The sequence below is a fragment of the Acanthisitta chloris genome, unplaced genomic scaffold (genome assembly GCF_000695815.1).
Source record: "Acanthisitta chloris isolate BGI_N310 unplaced genomic scaffold, ASM69581v1 scaffold9126, whole genome shotgun sequence".
Taxonomy (NCBI): Eukaryota; Metazoa; Chordata; class Aves; order Passeriformes; family Acanthisittidae; genus Acanthisitta; species Acanthisitta chloris.
In genome coordinates, this window is record NW_008678805.1 from 40480 (window position 1) to 55057 (window position 14578).

At 38.2% G+C, this 14578-nt stretch overlaps 1 protein-coding gene across 1 annotated transcript in view; it reads left to right on the plus strand.

Annotated features, from left to right (window-relative positions):
* Positions 1–14578, plus strand: part of EVC2 (Ellis van Creveld syndrome 2) — a 55744-nt gene that overhangs the window by 38067 nt on the left and 3099 nt on the right. The window contains exons 14-18 of the mRNA XM_009077059.1: positions 542–742; positions 2266–2388; positions 8765–8992; positions 10544–10752; positions 12163–12250. Coding sequence (XP_009075307.1) covers positions 542–742; positions 2266–2388; positions 8765–8992; positions 10544–10752; positions 12163–12250 — 849 coding nt within the window. The remainder of the gene's footprint in view (positions 1–541; positions 743–2265; positions 2389–8764; positions 8993–10543; positions 10753–12162; positions 12251–14578) is intronic.

Sequence of the window (14578 nt, forward strand, 5' to 3'; positions counted from 1 at the left end):
CACAGCCTCCCTGGGCAGCCTGTGCCAGTGTCTCAACACCCTCACAGGAAAAAACATTTTTCTTATATCTAACCTAGACTTCCTCTCCTTCAGTTCAAACCCATTACCCCTTGTCCTATCATTGCAGTTCCTAACACAGAGTCCCTCTCTGGCTCCCCTGTAGGCCCTTCAGATATTGAAAAGTTGCTCTGAGGTCTCCACACAGTCTTATCTTCTCCAGGTTGAACAGCCCCAACTCCCTCAGCCTGTCTTCAAAGGGGAGATGCTCCAGTCCCCTTATCATTTTTGTGTCCTCCTTTGGACTTGCTCCAACAGATCCATGTCCTTCTTATGTTGAGGACACCAGAATTGCATGCAGTATTCCAGCTGCTAATCAGCTCATTGCTATGTGTGGAATCATTAACTGATACATGAAATGGACAAAAAAGGGATGATCACTGCTATGTAAAGTAAAGTATTGGTGTGCATGTCTCTTACAGTTTCTGGAAGATTGGATGTATCACTGCACACAAATGACTTTTGTTTTCATTTTAATAGGCAGCTTCGTAATTTACCCCTCTCACTGTCAGAAGAGGAATTGCTGAGAATGAGGCAAGAGTTGCACTGCTGCTTCTCTCAGGTGGACAGCAGCTTGGCTTGGCCCAAGATAAGAGCAAGAACCTTGCTTCAGGCTTCTGAGGTGGAGCAGAGGGATACGGAGATGCTGAAAATCGATCAGAATTTAGCAGTCACCAATAAACAGGTGGGAATGATGTGGGTTCAGTGCAGGGATGTTTGAAGGATTCATGGATATACCTGCAGGTTGTTGGCATTGGCTGCAGATAGAAGTTCACAGCTTCTTCATAGGTGGAACATCAGTGCACACTTCTCCTGTCTGTGTGGTCTACTGGACCTTAATTAATTGTTTGGGCAGTACTTGTATAATTACGTTTTTTCACATACACCTGTGTATTTCTGCTGCTTTTGTGTCCTCCAGCTTTCTCAAGAAGACATAGTTATAAAGAGGCAAGTGGGTGGCCAAAAGGGGCATTGTCTCTGAGGAGAGTCCACCAAAATGCCGAAGATTTGAGGGATGCTGAGCCTGGAGCTGCAGATTAGAGACAAGTTGGGTCCTTCACAACCCAGGCTGAGGTTTCAGAGGCAGCCTCTACACATTACTAAATTTGGCACTAAATCAAAGAAAGATTTGGGGAGTTTCTGAAAGGGAATGTTCGACACTGTTGTGTCAGTTTAGGAAAGTAAAGTTCCTGAATTAGCTGTTCATTCTTGGCAAGAATTTAGGCTTGATTTATGTTTCTTCTTTCCAAAAGAGTTGAGTGCATACACAGAGTTTGGGTATTTTCCCCATCTGAATATGCAGAAGATGAGGGATATTCACAAAGTTAGAGAAACATTCCCCACATGGAGTCTATATGCCTATTAAATGTAGCACTTCTTAAAACAACTCTGTGAGAGGCATTCAATTCCTTCAGTAAAATGTAAAAGCTTTGGAGTCATAAATGATTTTCAGTTCTTATAAAGGAATGGAGAAAGAAGTGTTTCTGGTATGAATTGTGTCTGATGTCATCTTAAGGAGGAGTGCTTGCCCTTGCTTTGTTTTGGTTCAGTTATGTTTTTTAAATGTGTAAACTACCTTGGGTTAATTGTACTAGGAATTAGCCTAGTTCAAAACCTTAATGATTTCTAAAGTACTAAAGAAGGGAAATGACTTTGTAAAGCCTTATAGTTGAACAGATGTTATCATTTCCCCAAGAGTACCTATACTTAGTTGGTATTCTTGTAAAGAAATATAAAGGTCAAGAATAATTTGATTACATGGAACAGTGCTTCTTAATATTATCATGGTTCATTTGTGATTCATAGACTGTGTGTTGAAAACAATGTAGTTCTTAAATTAATATTCTTTGTTCATTTTAAACTGTGCTGGGGAGACAACATCTCCGTTAAAATCTTCTCTTATTTTCACTCCTAAAGCTTGCTTGAAATCAAATTTATATGCCACTAGTTTTCATGGAAATGATTAATATATAGTTCTACTTGAAAGAAATGGGAAAAAATAATTCCCATGTTGTCTGAATGTCCAAAAGGAATCTTTGGAATGAATAGGCAGCACCTTCATTTCAGAAGTTCTTTCTCAGTGAAAAGTCATCTTTGCCAAGTGTTTCATTAATTATGGATATGCCAGTAATAGCAAGTAATAATCTTAATGTTAGCATCCTCATATACCTCTGACAAATAAAGCATTTTGTGCTCATGTTCTTACAGCAGCATTCTAAAATGGGAAAAACAGGATCCAGGAATAGAAATAAGATAGATATTCTGAAGAAATCTTTACAGGACAAAATTTCAATTTATGAAAACTCAGTGAAGGATGAAAATTTGAATAAGGTAAGCGCAAACGTTTTCTAGACTGAGGTCAAAACCTAGATCTTTACTAATTAAAGAATGACAGTTTTCTATCAATGTGTATAAGAACCAGATTGAAAAGGCATACGGTGTAGTGGCATGATGCATCTCCCTAGTCTTGCGTGTGTTTATCAAGATGTTGTATTTCAAGCTTAATAGTTTTTGCTTTGTTTTAATTCTAGCATCTTAGTTAGAGAACTGATTTCATGTCCCACCCTTTTTTTTTCTTCTGATGGTTCTGGGACTTGGCATAAGCAAAATTGCAAGACTCCTCTAGGTCCTGTGGTTTTCTTAGGCTTTCAAAACATGGAAGGTACTTCCCTGCATTCTTCAGTGCTGCAACACTTAGTTCTTGGATGTCTGGTAATGCTGCTGAAAACCCAGAAATGGATGTTTAGATGAAAATAAACTAGATTTAGTTTAGGGTCAAATGTACAGAGCTAATTGAAAGGAAGTCTTGATTCTGCTACCTTTTAAAGACTCACAGCTCCAGTCTAAAATTAATCCTTTAGAAATAAGTGGAACCAGTGCTAATATAGGATTTTAGAGGCTTTTTCCTTCTCTGCCAGCAGATATTCCATTCTCTCCTCCTCTTTCCCATGTGTATGTCAAATATGGATAACGTAAGTTTTGTATAGCAGAGGAACATTCCAGGGATAACTGTTAGACATAGGTGGTGCACAGCTGTAAGAACTATGCAGAGCAAGCAGGTGTCATTGGTGGTTAAAATTGGTAGATAAAAAGTAATTTCACAGGAGATTGCAATTCCAGTTTTAGTACCAATTTGGACAAAAAACTGGTTTTATAGCTCTTTGCTATGCTATTCATACCTGTATCCCAAGAAATGAAAAATACTGGGTCAGCATCTTAATTCAGAAATAATTTAGCTTTTATGTGAGAGTAGCATGTTGTTAGTATTGGTAGCTAGTGCAGCACCCAATCTTTGAAAGTGAGAGCAGGTCCCAGGGCAAGAATGCAACAAGTGGGCAAGTGTGTTCTGGCACTTCATAGTTTAATACCCATGGTCCAAGGATACCCTAGTCCTTTAATGGAGGCATTTAAACTTCTGACTTCAGTACCTGAAGCCCTGATCTCCAAAGTTTAGGGTGGTTTTGGTACTGTTCCTTGAAAGTACAACTGAGCACAGGCTAAGCTTTTATGTTAAAAAAAGTACCAAGTACTTGTTTGGTATGACTATAGCCTTACATTTTTACTAAAATCTCATTTTAAAATGGGGAATTTAGTTTCTCTAAGCCTCGTTGTTTCAGTTTTATGTGCACCATCTGACATACCTGTTGGTGTCCTAATTGTATGGCACATTAGTTATGAAAAGCCAAATGCTTTGTGCTTTTACCAAGCAAAACTACTGTTCAGTAAAAACATTAGTTCATATGTTATCATTAGAACACAGGAGTATTGCAGTAAACCTTGTGTTGATCACAGTAGTAGAGTTTCTTTCTTTTGGCTGTTGCAACCTGTTACCTCATTCTTCATTTAGAAACTTCCAATTCTATACTTTACATTAATGTAACGCTTTTATTATCTCACTCAGTATTAACCATCTGAAGTTACACAGCCAATTCAAGGCAGGGAAAAAGGGTGATGGACCAATCCAGCTCTGATGTGTTTCTCCTGCCTTCACTACTGCAGACTTGAGAGAATATCATGGATTCAGTCTCTGCAGGATGGCTGTGAAATGCTTTGCAGCTAATGCTTATGAAAGCAGCAGTGGAATGTGTTTTGTAATACAGGAAAATAGGCATGACAGAGAAGAGCAACCTAGACAGGAGGTAGTGAGCTGGGAGGCCATGGCAAGAAGTTTGAAGCCTAATCTTGGAGCAGCTGAGGGTATCATCATTGACCTCACTGTGAAAATCTTCAAGAGCAGACTGTCGACTGTACTTCATAGCTGGTTTGAGCTGTCTTGTGCTTGAGGAAGTAGCTGTTCCTCTCTGAAATAGCAGTTACCTACCTCAGAAGAAACACATGGACAAAATGACTGATGTTTTAGCCTGTTTTCCCTGCTGGGCTGAAAAAAAACCCTGTTAATAATACTCGCATAAGAAATGTCTTTGAGGTTGCAGGTAATCAAGTACATTTTCAGCTTATTTTCTCTATTTGGACCAGGATATTTAGGACTGAGACAACCCTGCTTACCAATCAGTCTGAGCTAAATAAGGAATTTACAAGTCAGTGCTTTCAAGCAATGGACTAATCATAGTGCATTTACAACACTGGCAATTTTCATGTAGTTTGGATATTTCAGGTGAAATCAGCAGCAAGTGTTCAGACCTATGGGAGAGAATTCATCTTAAAGTAGTTTAACACTCTAATATGTCAAATAGTAAAATGTCAAGCAGTATTTTATACTCTTATGTTTGGTATAATGCAAGGCTTCAAGGATGGCCAGGGTCTGTTAGTTTCTCATTTAGTTTGTAATCAATAATTGATCTAGCCTCTGCTGAAATCACCTTGGATGTCACACTGAATTCAGGTCTACTTGCAAGCTCTGGATTACATAAATGTATTTCTGTTTGAAGAGCTGTGATTTCCGAGCTGACAAGAGGGAGAAAGAAACTCATGTAGCCAGGGGTAGATAGTAGCACCAGTTGAGTAATGCAACATTTTGTTTCTTTAAGAGCAGTTAATTTGCTGTATAATGTTGAGTAGATGCTGAGTAATAAAGCTCAGCATCTTTCCTATAGACTCATAGAATAGTTTGTGTTGGAAAGGACTTTTAAAGGCCATCTAGTCCCAATCCCCTGCAGTGAGCAGAGTCATCTGCAGCTGGATCAGGTTGCTCAGAGCCCTGTCCAAACAGACCTTGAATGTTTCCAGGGATGGGGTATCCACTGCCTTGCTGGGCAACCTTTCCAGTGTTACACCACCCTCACTGTAAAAGACTGTAAAGTATTTCTTCCTGCTGTAAAATAGTTAATATTTCGTTCATGTTCATTTAATATACATATTAATAAATATGTGAAGTACTGTAAAATATTTCTTCCTATTGTAAAATATTTCTTCCTTATATCTAGGCTAAATCTACCCTCTCTTAGTTTAAAACAATTACTATTGCAATAAGCCCTGGTAAAATGTTTATCCACATCTTTCCCCCCTTAAGTATTGTAAGGTGTCCTCAGAACCTTCTCTTCTCCAGATTGGACAACCCTAACTCTCTCAGCCTTTCTTCATAGGAGAGTTGTTCATCCCTTGTGTTCTGGGCATGCTTAACATATGACTTACCAATTTGCAAGTGCTATCTATATTTGCAGTTTGGACCACTGATCTTAGGTTTCATCAAATACACTGAACATGTCATATAGATCCCCTGTTATGACAGAAGTATAAGTGTTTCCGTCGTCAGTGGCATCTCTTGCTTTTGGATTTCATTAAAATATACCTTTCTGTGTCTCCTTATAAGTGAACTTGAGTTGGCAAACTGCATTTGCATCCTTATTCATTATTCATTTTAATGGCTTCAAACTTACACTAAAGGTGATAACTCGTTTACTCATTCATCTATTCATTATTCATTCATCCATTCCCAGATTTCATACATGTATAATTCATTTCAAATCCTTGTGCCTGAAACTGAGCCTCCTGTGAAGAAGCAAACTGTAAATGTAGTTGTGTACACACACCTGTTAAAACATTCCTATGTAATTTTTTTTAATCTATGTTTTTAAAGGTTTTTAGCACATCCTGTTTCTACACCACAAAGGCACCCTTCAGATATTAATTACTAATTTTCTGGCCTGTAAAACAAGTCATACCTCAAGCATTTATTTTCTCCTCTCTTGAGATATTGTGAAAACATGTATTCTGGCAGGCAGTATCTTAGACATGTAAATAAAAGGTGGAATTCCTCAGTGTGTGCATGTTGTTGTAACTCATTCAAGCTAGTAGTGTTGTAATAACTTCTGTGAGTTATATATGTTGAATACAGAGTATGAGATACACTCTAAAACATTCATCCTTTTACAAATGGGCCTATTTATTTATGGTCAGGTAAGTCTGCTTGACAACTTTTTTTCCCATTCCTTGGATAGGTACTATTGTAATGAAAATCCTAATACAAATTACTTAGTCTGTTGCAGCAGAAACATTGGTTGTTCTCATCCATCATTTTCCAACTTTTTAAGTAAACTCAAGACTTAATGTTACCAAAGTTTTGAATGGTGACTTGTGGCATTAGTTGTCCATCCTGGTTCATTGCTGACGTGTATTGCCCCTTAAAGCAATGCCTCCTGTAATAATGCATCACCCTCAACACCTTGCTAGACAGCAGCTGTTGATAGAGTCATACAATCATAGAATTTAAGGGTTTGAAGGGACCTTACAGATCACCTAGTCCCAACCCCCTGCCCTGGGCAGGGACTCCTCCTCACTGGATCAGGTTGCTCAAGGCTTCATCCAGTCTGGTCTTGAACACTGCCAGGGTGTCTTGTGTCCGTGTTCAGCTGTGTAACAGTTAATTCAGTGTGCCTTTCAGAACAAAAACTTGAATTTTACTTGAAAAATTCGTCTTGTGCACAGGCTTTTGAAGCAGGATTTGGGCTTTTTAATTATTATTTTTGTATTGAATATCATAGAATCAGAGAATCAATTGGGCTGGAAAAGACCTCAAAGATCATCAAGTCCAACCCCACCATGGTTACTAGACCATGGCACTAGGTGCCACATCTAGTCTCCTTCTAGGCCTTAGTCTTATGTCACTGGGTCATAAGAATATCTTGAAATAACACTTTGGATTTTGAAAATAAATTTGCTCTGGCAAGATAAACCAAAACAAACCAGGAAACAAACTCACCAAAGAAACTCAGTTAGGGTGGGAATGATTGTCCTGTGCAATCTCTGTCAAAGTCATGACTTGTAGGATGTTCTATGGCATTTTTGATATTGATTTCTAATGGGTGCTACTACAATACAGTGTACTCCCTTGAATACCTGTAAACTACTGGGCTGTGGGCTTAAATGGGAGGTGCTAAAGGTTCTTGCTTTTCAGTACAAAGCAATCTACAGAAAAAAAAGGCTTCGAGTTCACTTTTAATAGGTTTCTCACAAAGAACGTAGAAGATACAAATATAAACTATTATTATTATTGATTTTTTTCCTACTGAAAACAGAAACATGCAATATATAATTCTGGATCTATCCTATGGTAAATGTCATTTGCCTTTTTTTGAATGAATACTGGAAGGCAGCTCAGCTCTTTTTCCATGAATTCTTGATTTTGCCCATCTCTTTTGCTTTTCACTGTAAATACCTGTCCTCTCTGTTCCAAAGTAACAGCAGGTTTTTGCCTTTTGGTTACCAGAATGCCAGTGTGATCTCTGAGTTCAATTCTCCTTCCAACTCAAATATCTCATCTGTTTATTTGTAACCCATATGCTTACTTATTATTTAGTGTCACACACCTGCATTATTCAGGATCGATTTGTCAGATGAACAGTAATGTTGTGTCTGTCTTTCAAGATGAGGATTTGTTAAAAGTATCAAGAAAATGAATCTTGCCTCTATTTTGTGTCTGTGGGATGATTTCCTACTCCTGACTTGTAATTGGCTTAATTCAAATTAGTAGGAAATACTTCCCGAAGGTAACTTTCTATCTCCAGCATTCAAGGACATTCCAGATGACACCATGGAGACTTTGGAGAATATCACATGAGCAAGAGAATATCCCAAGCATATTTGGTTCCAAATCACATTTTAAATTTACCTCTATCTACTGTATAATAGAATTTGTATGATACACAATCACTCTTAGCAGATCTTTTATGAAGGAAGCTGAGAGTGACAAGCTCAGGTGGAAGTATCTAAAGGGCATAATTGCAGCTGGTGGCTGTCCACATTGTCCTGCAGAAAATGGTTGCAGTGCAGTATCTTTAGCTGTCAGTGTCAGTGGTAGAGCCTAGGGAGCTCACTGATCACACTGCATTTGGTTGTGTGCTTGAACACACCACACTTGCCTTTCACCCTTGGATAGTTTCTGTGGATGTCCCATCAGATATGTGACAGCAACATAGTTTCTGCGTTAAAACACTTGGTTTAATCCTGTTTGATGTTGAGTCAATCCAGTTTTAATCTTATTTGAAATCCACTACCAGTAGACTCTTGATTTAGAGTTTATATAAGAGGATTTTTGATTATTTGCTCAAAGAGCGGTAGGTTGAATGTTGTTGGCCAACATTAACTGACACTTGCCAATTTGAAACTGAATATAGTATTTCTATAAGTTTCATATTTTTGCTAAACAGAAGGGTGTATTTTATCTTATAGAGTAGTAAAATCATAAGCATGCATGTAAAGTTTTCTGTTAATCTTTATATCTTTTGTGTTTTGGTATTATTTTTTTTAGATTAAGGACAAGTTGCTGCATGAAAAAGAGAGTCACCTGCACGACCTGGAAAGTAAACTTGGAGAGTATATCACTTCCTTAGCCTTTCAAAAGACTGTTAAAAAGTCCAAAATGCTGGAGCTGTATACTGCTGTCATAAATGTGCAAGCTTTGCTCTTTGAACAACTGAGCGCATCAAAAACCCTGTCAAAACTGGAATGCATTCAGATTTTAGAAGCACATAATCCTGTAAGTAATGTAGCTGTTAAAAGAAAAAAAAATCCTGTTAGGAAGCAGCAACTGTTACAGTATCTTATTTTAACTTTGATGTAGCTGCTGGTTTGCAGCTTCTGCTGGCCCAGCCTTTAATTTCTGTGATTATGTGCACTTTAATGCACTCAGTAAAAAGCATAAAGAGAAAGAAAGTCGTAGGGAAGATTGTGTATTATTATTATTTATTTTTATTATAGTTGCATGCAGTCTGTAGGAGAAGTATTTTGGTGGCTAATTCATATTTTATTGATTGCAAGGAACATCGTGAGAAGAGAATTGTGAGTCATGACTGGGATAGTAAATTGTTGTGACTGTTACAAAATCGTTCATGTTATAGTGCTATCCATATGTAAAATCCATAGCCACATGATATGCTTCAAGCACCAAGTTTTTAGAGATTATATAGACAACCTTCTACCTGTCTATGTCCCTCCAAGCACACTCATACAGTTTAAATAGTAGAAACTTTGGAGAGGGCTCATTTTTATTACAGATTTGATATGTGCCAGTTTTCTAATCCTTTTTTAATACTTCAGTGCTCTGTATTCATAAGGACTTATTTTATTCTACATCTGCTATTTGAAACCATCCAAGTGAAGCTTGGGAGGGCATTGGAGTAGAACAAACAAAATGGGTTTTTAAGAGAAAAACCTCTTTTCTAGAGGGCATCATTAGACAGCTATTGCTGTGAAAATTCCTGGTTAAACTTTGATGGGGTCATCTCTGCAGAGTTTCTCATAGAGAGACAGTTAGAATGCTTGTATGGTTCCTGTTTTGCTTAAATTTGTATTAAATCTGTGGGAATTAGTGAGAGTTTTACATAGATGGAGTATTTTTGTCTTTTATGCAGTGAGAGGGCTTTTCAGAGAGATTGTTTTTAGCTTCTCTGACCTTAATCAGGTGAAGACAAAGGCTTGAAGGAGGGGCAGGAGAGACACCTAGGGTAGCTAACACTGGGTTCTTTACCAAATGGGCAAAGACTGAATTAAGCCCTAATATTTTTTGAGGGGGTGATAGTATTTTACACATTTTCTACAGTCCTTCTTAGGCTTGGTTTTAAGGGATTGTTTCCTGGTGATCAGACCTCTCTCTCTTGCTGTGTTTTTGTCCAACTCCTTGATCCTGCTAACTGGCAAAATGTTTCTCAAGCTGTTTCAGTGGGTTTATGCAGCATATAGGTGAATTCTAATGGTGCCATTCCTTTGTTTTGAGCTCAGCTGTGCTAGTAGTGTCCTTTCTAGATGTCCGCTACGGTGGAAGGTTTCAGAGAGCATTGACTTTTAACAGAATGAGAATTGAGTCATATATTTCGTCATTGTTCTGATATTCATAGCATGCCAGTCCTATTTACTGAAGCTGTGCAATGAATTGGAAAGTGTAATGACTGCAAGTGGCTGGGTAGCATGAGAAATGGGTAAAATAATGTCAGAAAATCAGATACCATTATCTTTTTTCTTCACTGCGAATGAAATTTGTTCTTCCAAGTTAAATTACAACTTTTTCTCATCACACATTTTCAAATTCTAGGTGATTGAAGAGCTTGACAGGAAGCTGGAGTATGAGATGTTGCATAAGGAGTCAGCACAGCAGCATCTAATGAGTAGGCAGAGGTGGATTCTGGATGGTTTGGGACTTTCCAGTGAAGCTGCAGAAACGAATGCAGAAAGACATGTGACAATTCTGCTAAGACAGGCCATGAATAAATGTAGGCAATTTATAAATCTGTACCAGCAAAAGTAAGTTCTTTGGTCTCAGGTTTTACTATGTTACTGCAGTCCTTATAACCATATGATATCACAGAGAAACAGCAACTACACGTTCTGCTGTATTGGGGAGGGACTATACATCTATCTTTGAATGCTGCCTTCTTGTGCTGTGGCCCAGAGCATAACTGAGGGCTCTTGGGAACACTGAAGTAAGAAACATGGAATAATAATAACTTAGTTACATATAGATTGTGCTATGTTGCATGGCAGTCACCATTTCTTGATGGGGATAGTGGAAAAATAACAATACTCCTTAGCAACAAGAAGGAAAAGAATATTAATCCTGTTACTTCATCTCCCAAGAAGATAGGTAGAGGTGGGGACTTCAAAGAAACCTGACCTGCTAGGGTCAGAAGAAGTAGCTGAGACAATGTAAATTGAATTTTCATCTTGTTGTCACACTGTAGAGTGAATTTCTGGTCACAGAGTTATTTTTTATGGGATATATAAACTCCTTCACAAACAGGCTCAATTTCACTTTTCCCTGGCCATTTTTTAAGTAAAGGGACAAATGAAATGCCTCTTAGGATGCATATAGAAATATGTCTTGTCAAGAAGGCTGCCTAGCAAAAAGGGGTGATAATTTGCAAAATTGCAGCCTATTGTATTACATTCCTTAGGGATACAGGACGTAGGAGTGATATTTCCATGCGTACGGCACGGTATTAAAAACCTCCCACATTTCAAGCTTCATGTAAGATCCTGTGCTTTCCATTAGAAAGTGTGTTTTCCATGAAGCAAGTGATACAGTGGCTGTGGCAGGTGTAGAGTGGCAAGTCTTTTTAATTCTGAAAAGGCTGGAGCTCTGGTCAATGTAGAATAACAGCTCTGTTGCTGCAGGAGTAGAGTCAGTAGAAGAGCAAATAGATGCAGTGGTATCCACAAGCCAGTAACCTCTCAGCCTTCAAAGAAACTGCAATTAGTCTTTACCTGAAAGCATTGGAAGAAACAAGTTTTGTCCTTTTCCCAAGCTACACGATAATGGCATCAGGGTTTGATCTAGAAACAAAAGAACATCACCACTAGTGAGGAAGTTAACTGTTTAATATTGTATTTCAGCAACAAAAAGATCCACAACTTTCCATAAAGTGTGGTGATGAAATTTAAAGATGCTGATGGGGACAGGCTGAATCACACCACTTTGGGGCAATTCCAGATTTGAACTGTGTGCAGGAGCCTAGCCTTAGAGTCTGCTCTGTTTGCTTGGAGGTTCAGGGAGGAAGGGAGGAGAAGTTGGAGTGTTTTGGAAGTTATGCTGCTCACACAGCATTGCTGACAGAACGATATGCTTCCTGAATGGATGACTTTCAGATGTTGCTTCCTATAATACAGTCATTGCTCCTGGGAAGATTTCAGTGTTAATTCTGTCTTTCACTTCAGCTTGAGAGATGAGCAGTGGAATTGCGTGGTGCTTGAAGATCTCCTGGAAAATGTAGAAATGGATGTGTTTTTGGCAATTTATAGTCAGGTAAGCATGAAATTGAACAAACTTCCAAGTTTAAATTGCAGCTGTATCTGGAAATCAGCTTTTCTTCTTTTGGAGGAACCATTATGGATGTATTTGGAGTTACTATCTCCTAGTAGTTGATACCAGATTGCAGCATGTGTTGTCAGTCACTTTGGTTAATTCTGACCTACTTTCAGCCTTTTAAATTTTACTGAGTTATACTTCTATTTGTTCATTTTCAAATCCTTTCAGGGGGTTGTCCTGTTGCATTTCATTCTGTGGAGAGCTAAATTTCTGGTTGACAGATTACAGTCTGATTTTCATGTAACGAGACAAGGGTTTTATTTAGGTTTTAATGAGTGTTAGGAATCATTGGCATTGATCCATTTTCAAAATTAAATGATAGAGGGATTGCAAGTTAAAGTTTCTAGTACCATTACTCATACTTGTTTTCCAAAAGAGCATCTTCAGGTAATTTGTTTTCTGTTGGCTGCTTGTCAACCCTACAAAAGGCTTTAACAATGACTTGCTTGACTGACCCCAGTTTTTATCTGCAGGCCTTGGTTCAGATGTGTAGGTAGGATGAGAAAAGACACTTGGTGTTGCAGCTTTTCACATCCAGGTATCTTGCCTTTCAGGGACAAGCGTGGTCACAGTCCCCTGTATCATAAATTGGGAGTTCAGAGAGCAGCATGCCAAGAAAGGACCACTTTAGTCTGAGGATCTCTCAGCTTTTCTGTGTCTTAGCTTGTTTCTGCTCAGTTTTCTGAATTCTTTATTCTCTGCTGAGTTAGATGTCTACTTGAGGTCAGGTACTCTCATGAAGAGCTGGAATGAGACTGCTGTATCATTATATCTATATAAACCTATTCTGGTGTGTCTTGCAGAATGTAATATTTGAAAGGTGTTTACTGAGGAAGTTGTGACCAGCATTACCAGTTTAGCAGTTTTAAGTCCAAACTGTGTGTTCCCTAAGAGTCTGTTGGTGGTTATTTAGTAGTACTATTTTCCTCTGATTTTTCACCAAGCCTCCTGTCGCACCAGGTTTTTTTTCGAATCAGTTTGCTACCCTTGACAGTTGGTATGTTGTAAGAGGATGTGGCTGTCAGGAGCTGCTGAATTCTGTCCCAGCCTTCAGTTCCTTCTCACTGTTTTCTGTCCCCATGGCCTATTGCACATAGAGCTCTTGATGTTTTATTGGAACTTCGCAGAAAGAGCATCCTGCTGACACTGCTAAAACTTTCTGCTCTAGGCCTTTGTAGGGTGCTTACAATGTAAATATTCACATTGTGAGTTTTAACCTGATTATTTCTTTATAACTTTGAACTTTGTATGTATTCATTTATGCTCCTTTAAAATAATTTGCATTCTGCTGACAAGGCAGTCACCCACTATTTTTAGTTATTCATTCAGTTGTGGAGTGGTGGTGTGGGCACTGACAGCTCTAATGCTTTTCAGAGATGGTATTAAATTTGGGGCTTTATTTGTCCATTTGTAGTTGCTCAAGATTTCAGAGCACTTTTCTAGAAGAAAAGATGATCTTTTGTCCTGTTCAATGTGCTTTTCTTTTTTTTCTTTGTAAAACAAGTGAGGATTTAACAGGCTTTTGTGAATATTTTTCCAAAACATACAGTGCTTCAAATGCATGTTGAATATGATAACTATAAGTCTTAGATAAAATAAACTCCATTTCACATTGGGGGAAGTAAACAAAATAAAAGGTAGAAAAATTGAAAATGCTTTGAAAGGTCATTTGGACTTCGCTGATCTTTCCATGTACTACTTTGTTTTCAACAAGTCCTTGGTCTTGGTGAGCCATAGTCTTGTAAATTCTTTTTACACTGTAGGGGTTTTTTTTCAGGTTTCCTTTCAGTTAGTTGTAGAGAGCAATAAGGTCCCCCTGAACCTCCTTTTATTCAGTCTAAACACCCCCAGCTCCCTCAGCCACTCCTCATAATATTTGTGCTCCAGACCCTTCACCTGCTCCATTGTCCTTGAGCACCAAATTTTCTTTTTTGTCTTGATGGGAATAGTGAAAAAATAACCATATGCAAGAACTGCATCAATTTACTAATCTCTCGTCAGTCTTAGGATTTTGTCTTGTTAATTCTTATATCTGAGTGATTTTCATGTAAAACCTACAACCACTCTGAAGATTCTAGGAAACATCTGAATGTGGCTAGTTTTCCTACATTTTTGAGGGTTCTCTGCTTGGTGAACGATTATGGGAAAAGGAGGTTAATTGATTTCATTGGGTTTTGTGGCCATCTAAATTGGGGTTAAGACTGCCTTGCTGGTGATGCTTTGTTTCTTTCAAAGAAGAAGATTCACTTATTACAGGGATATCCT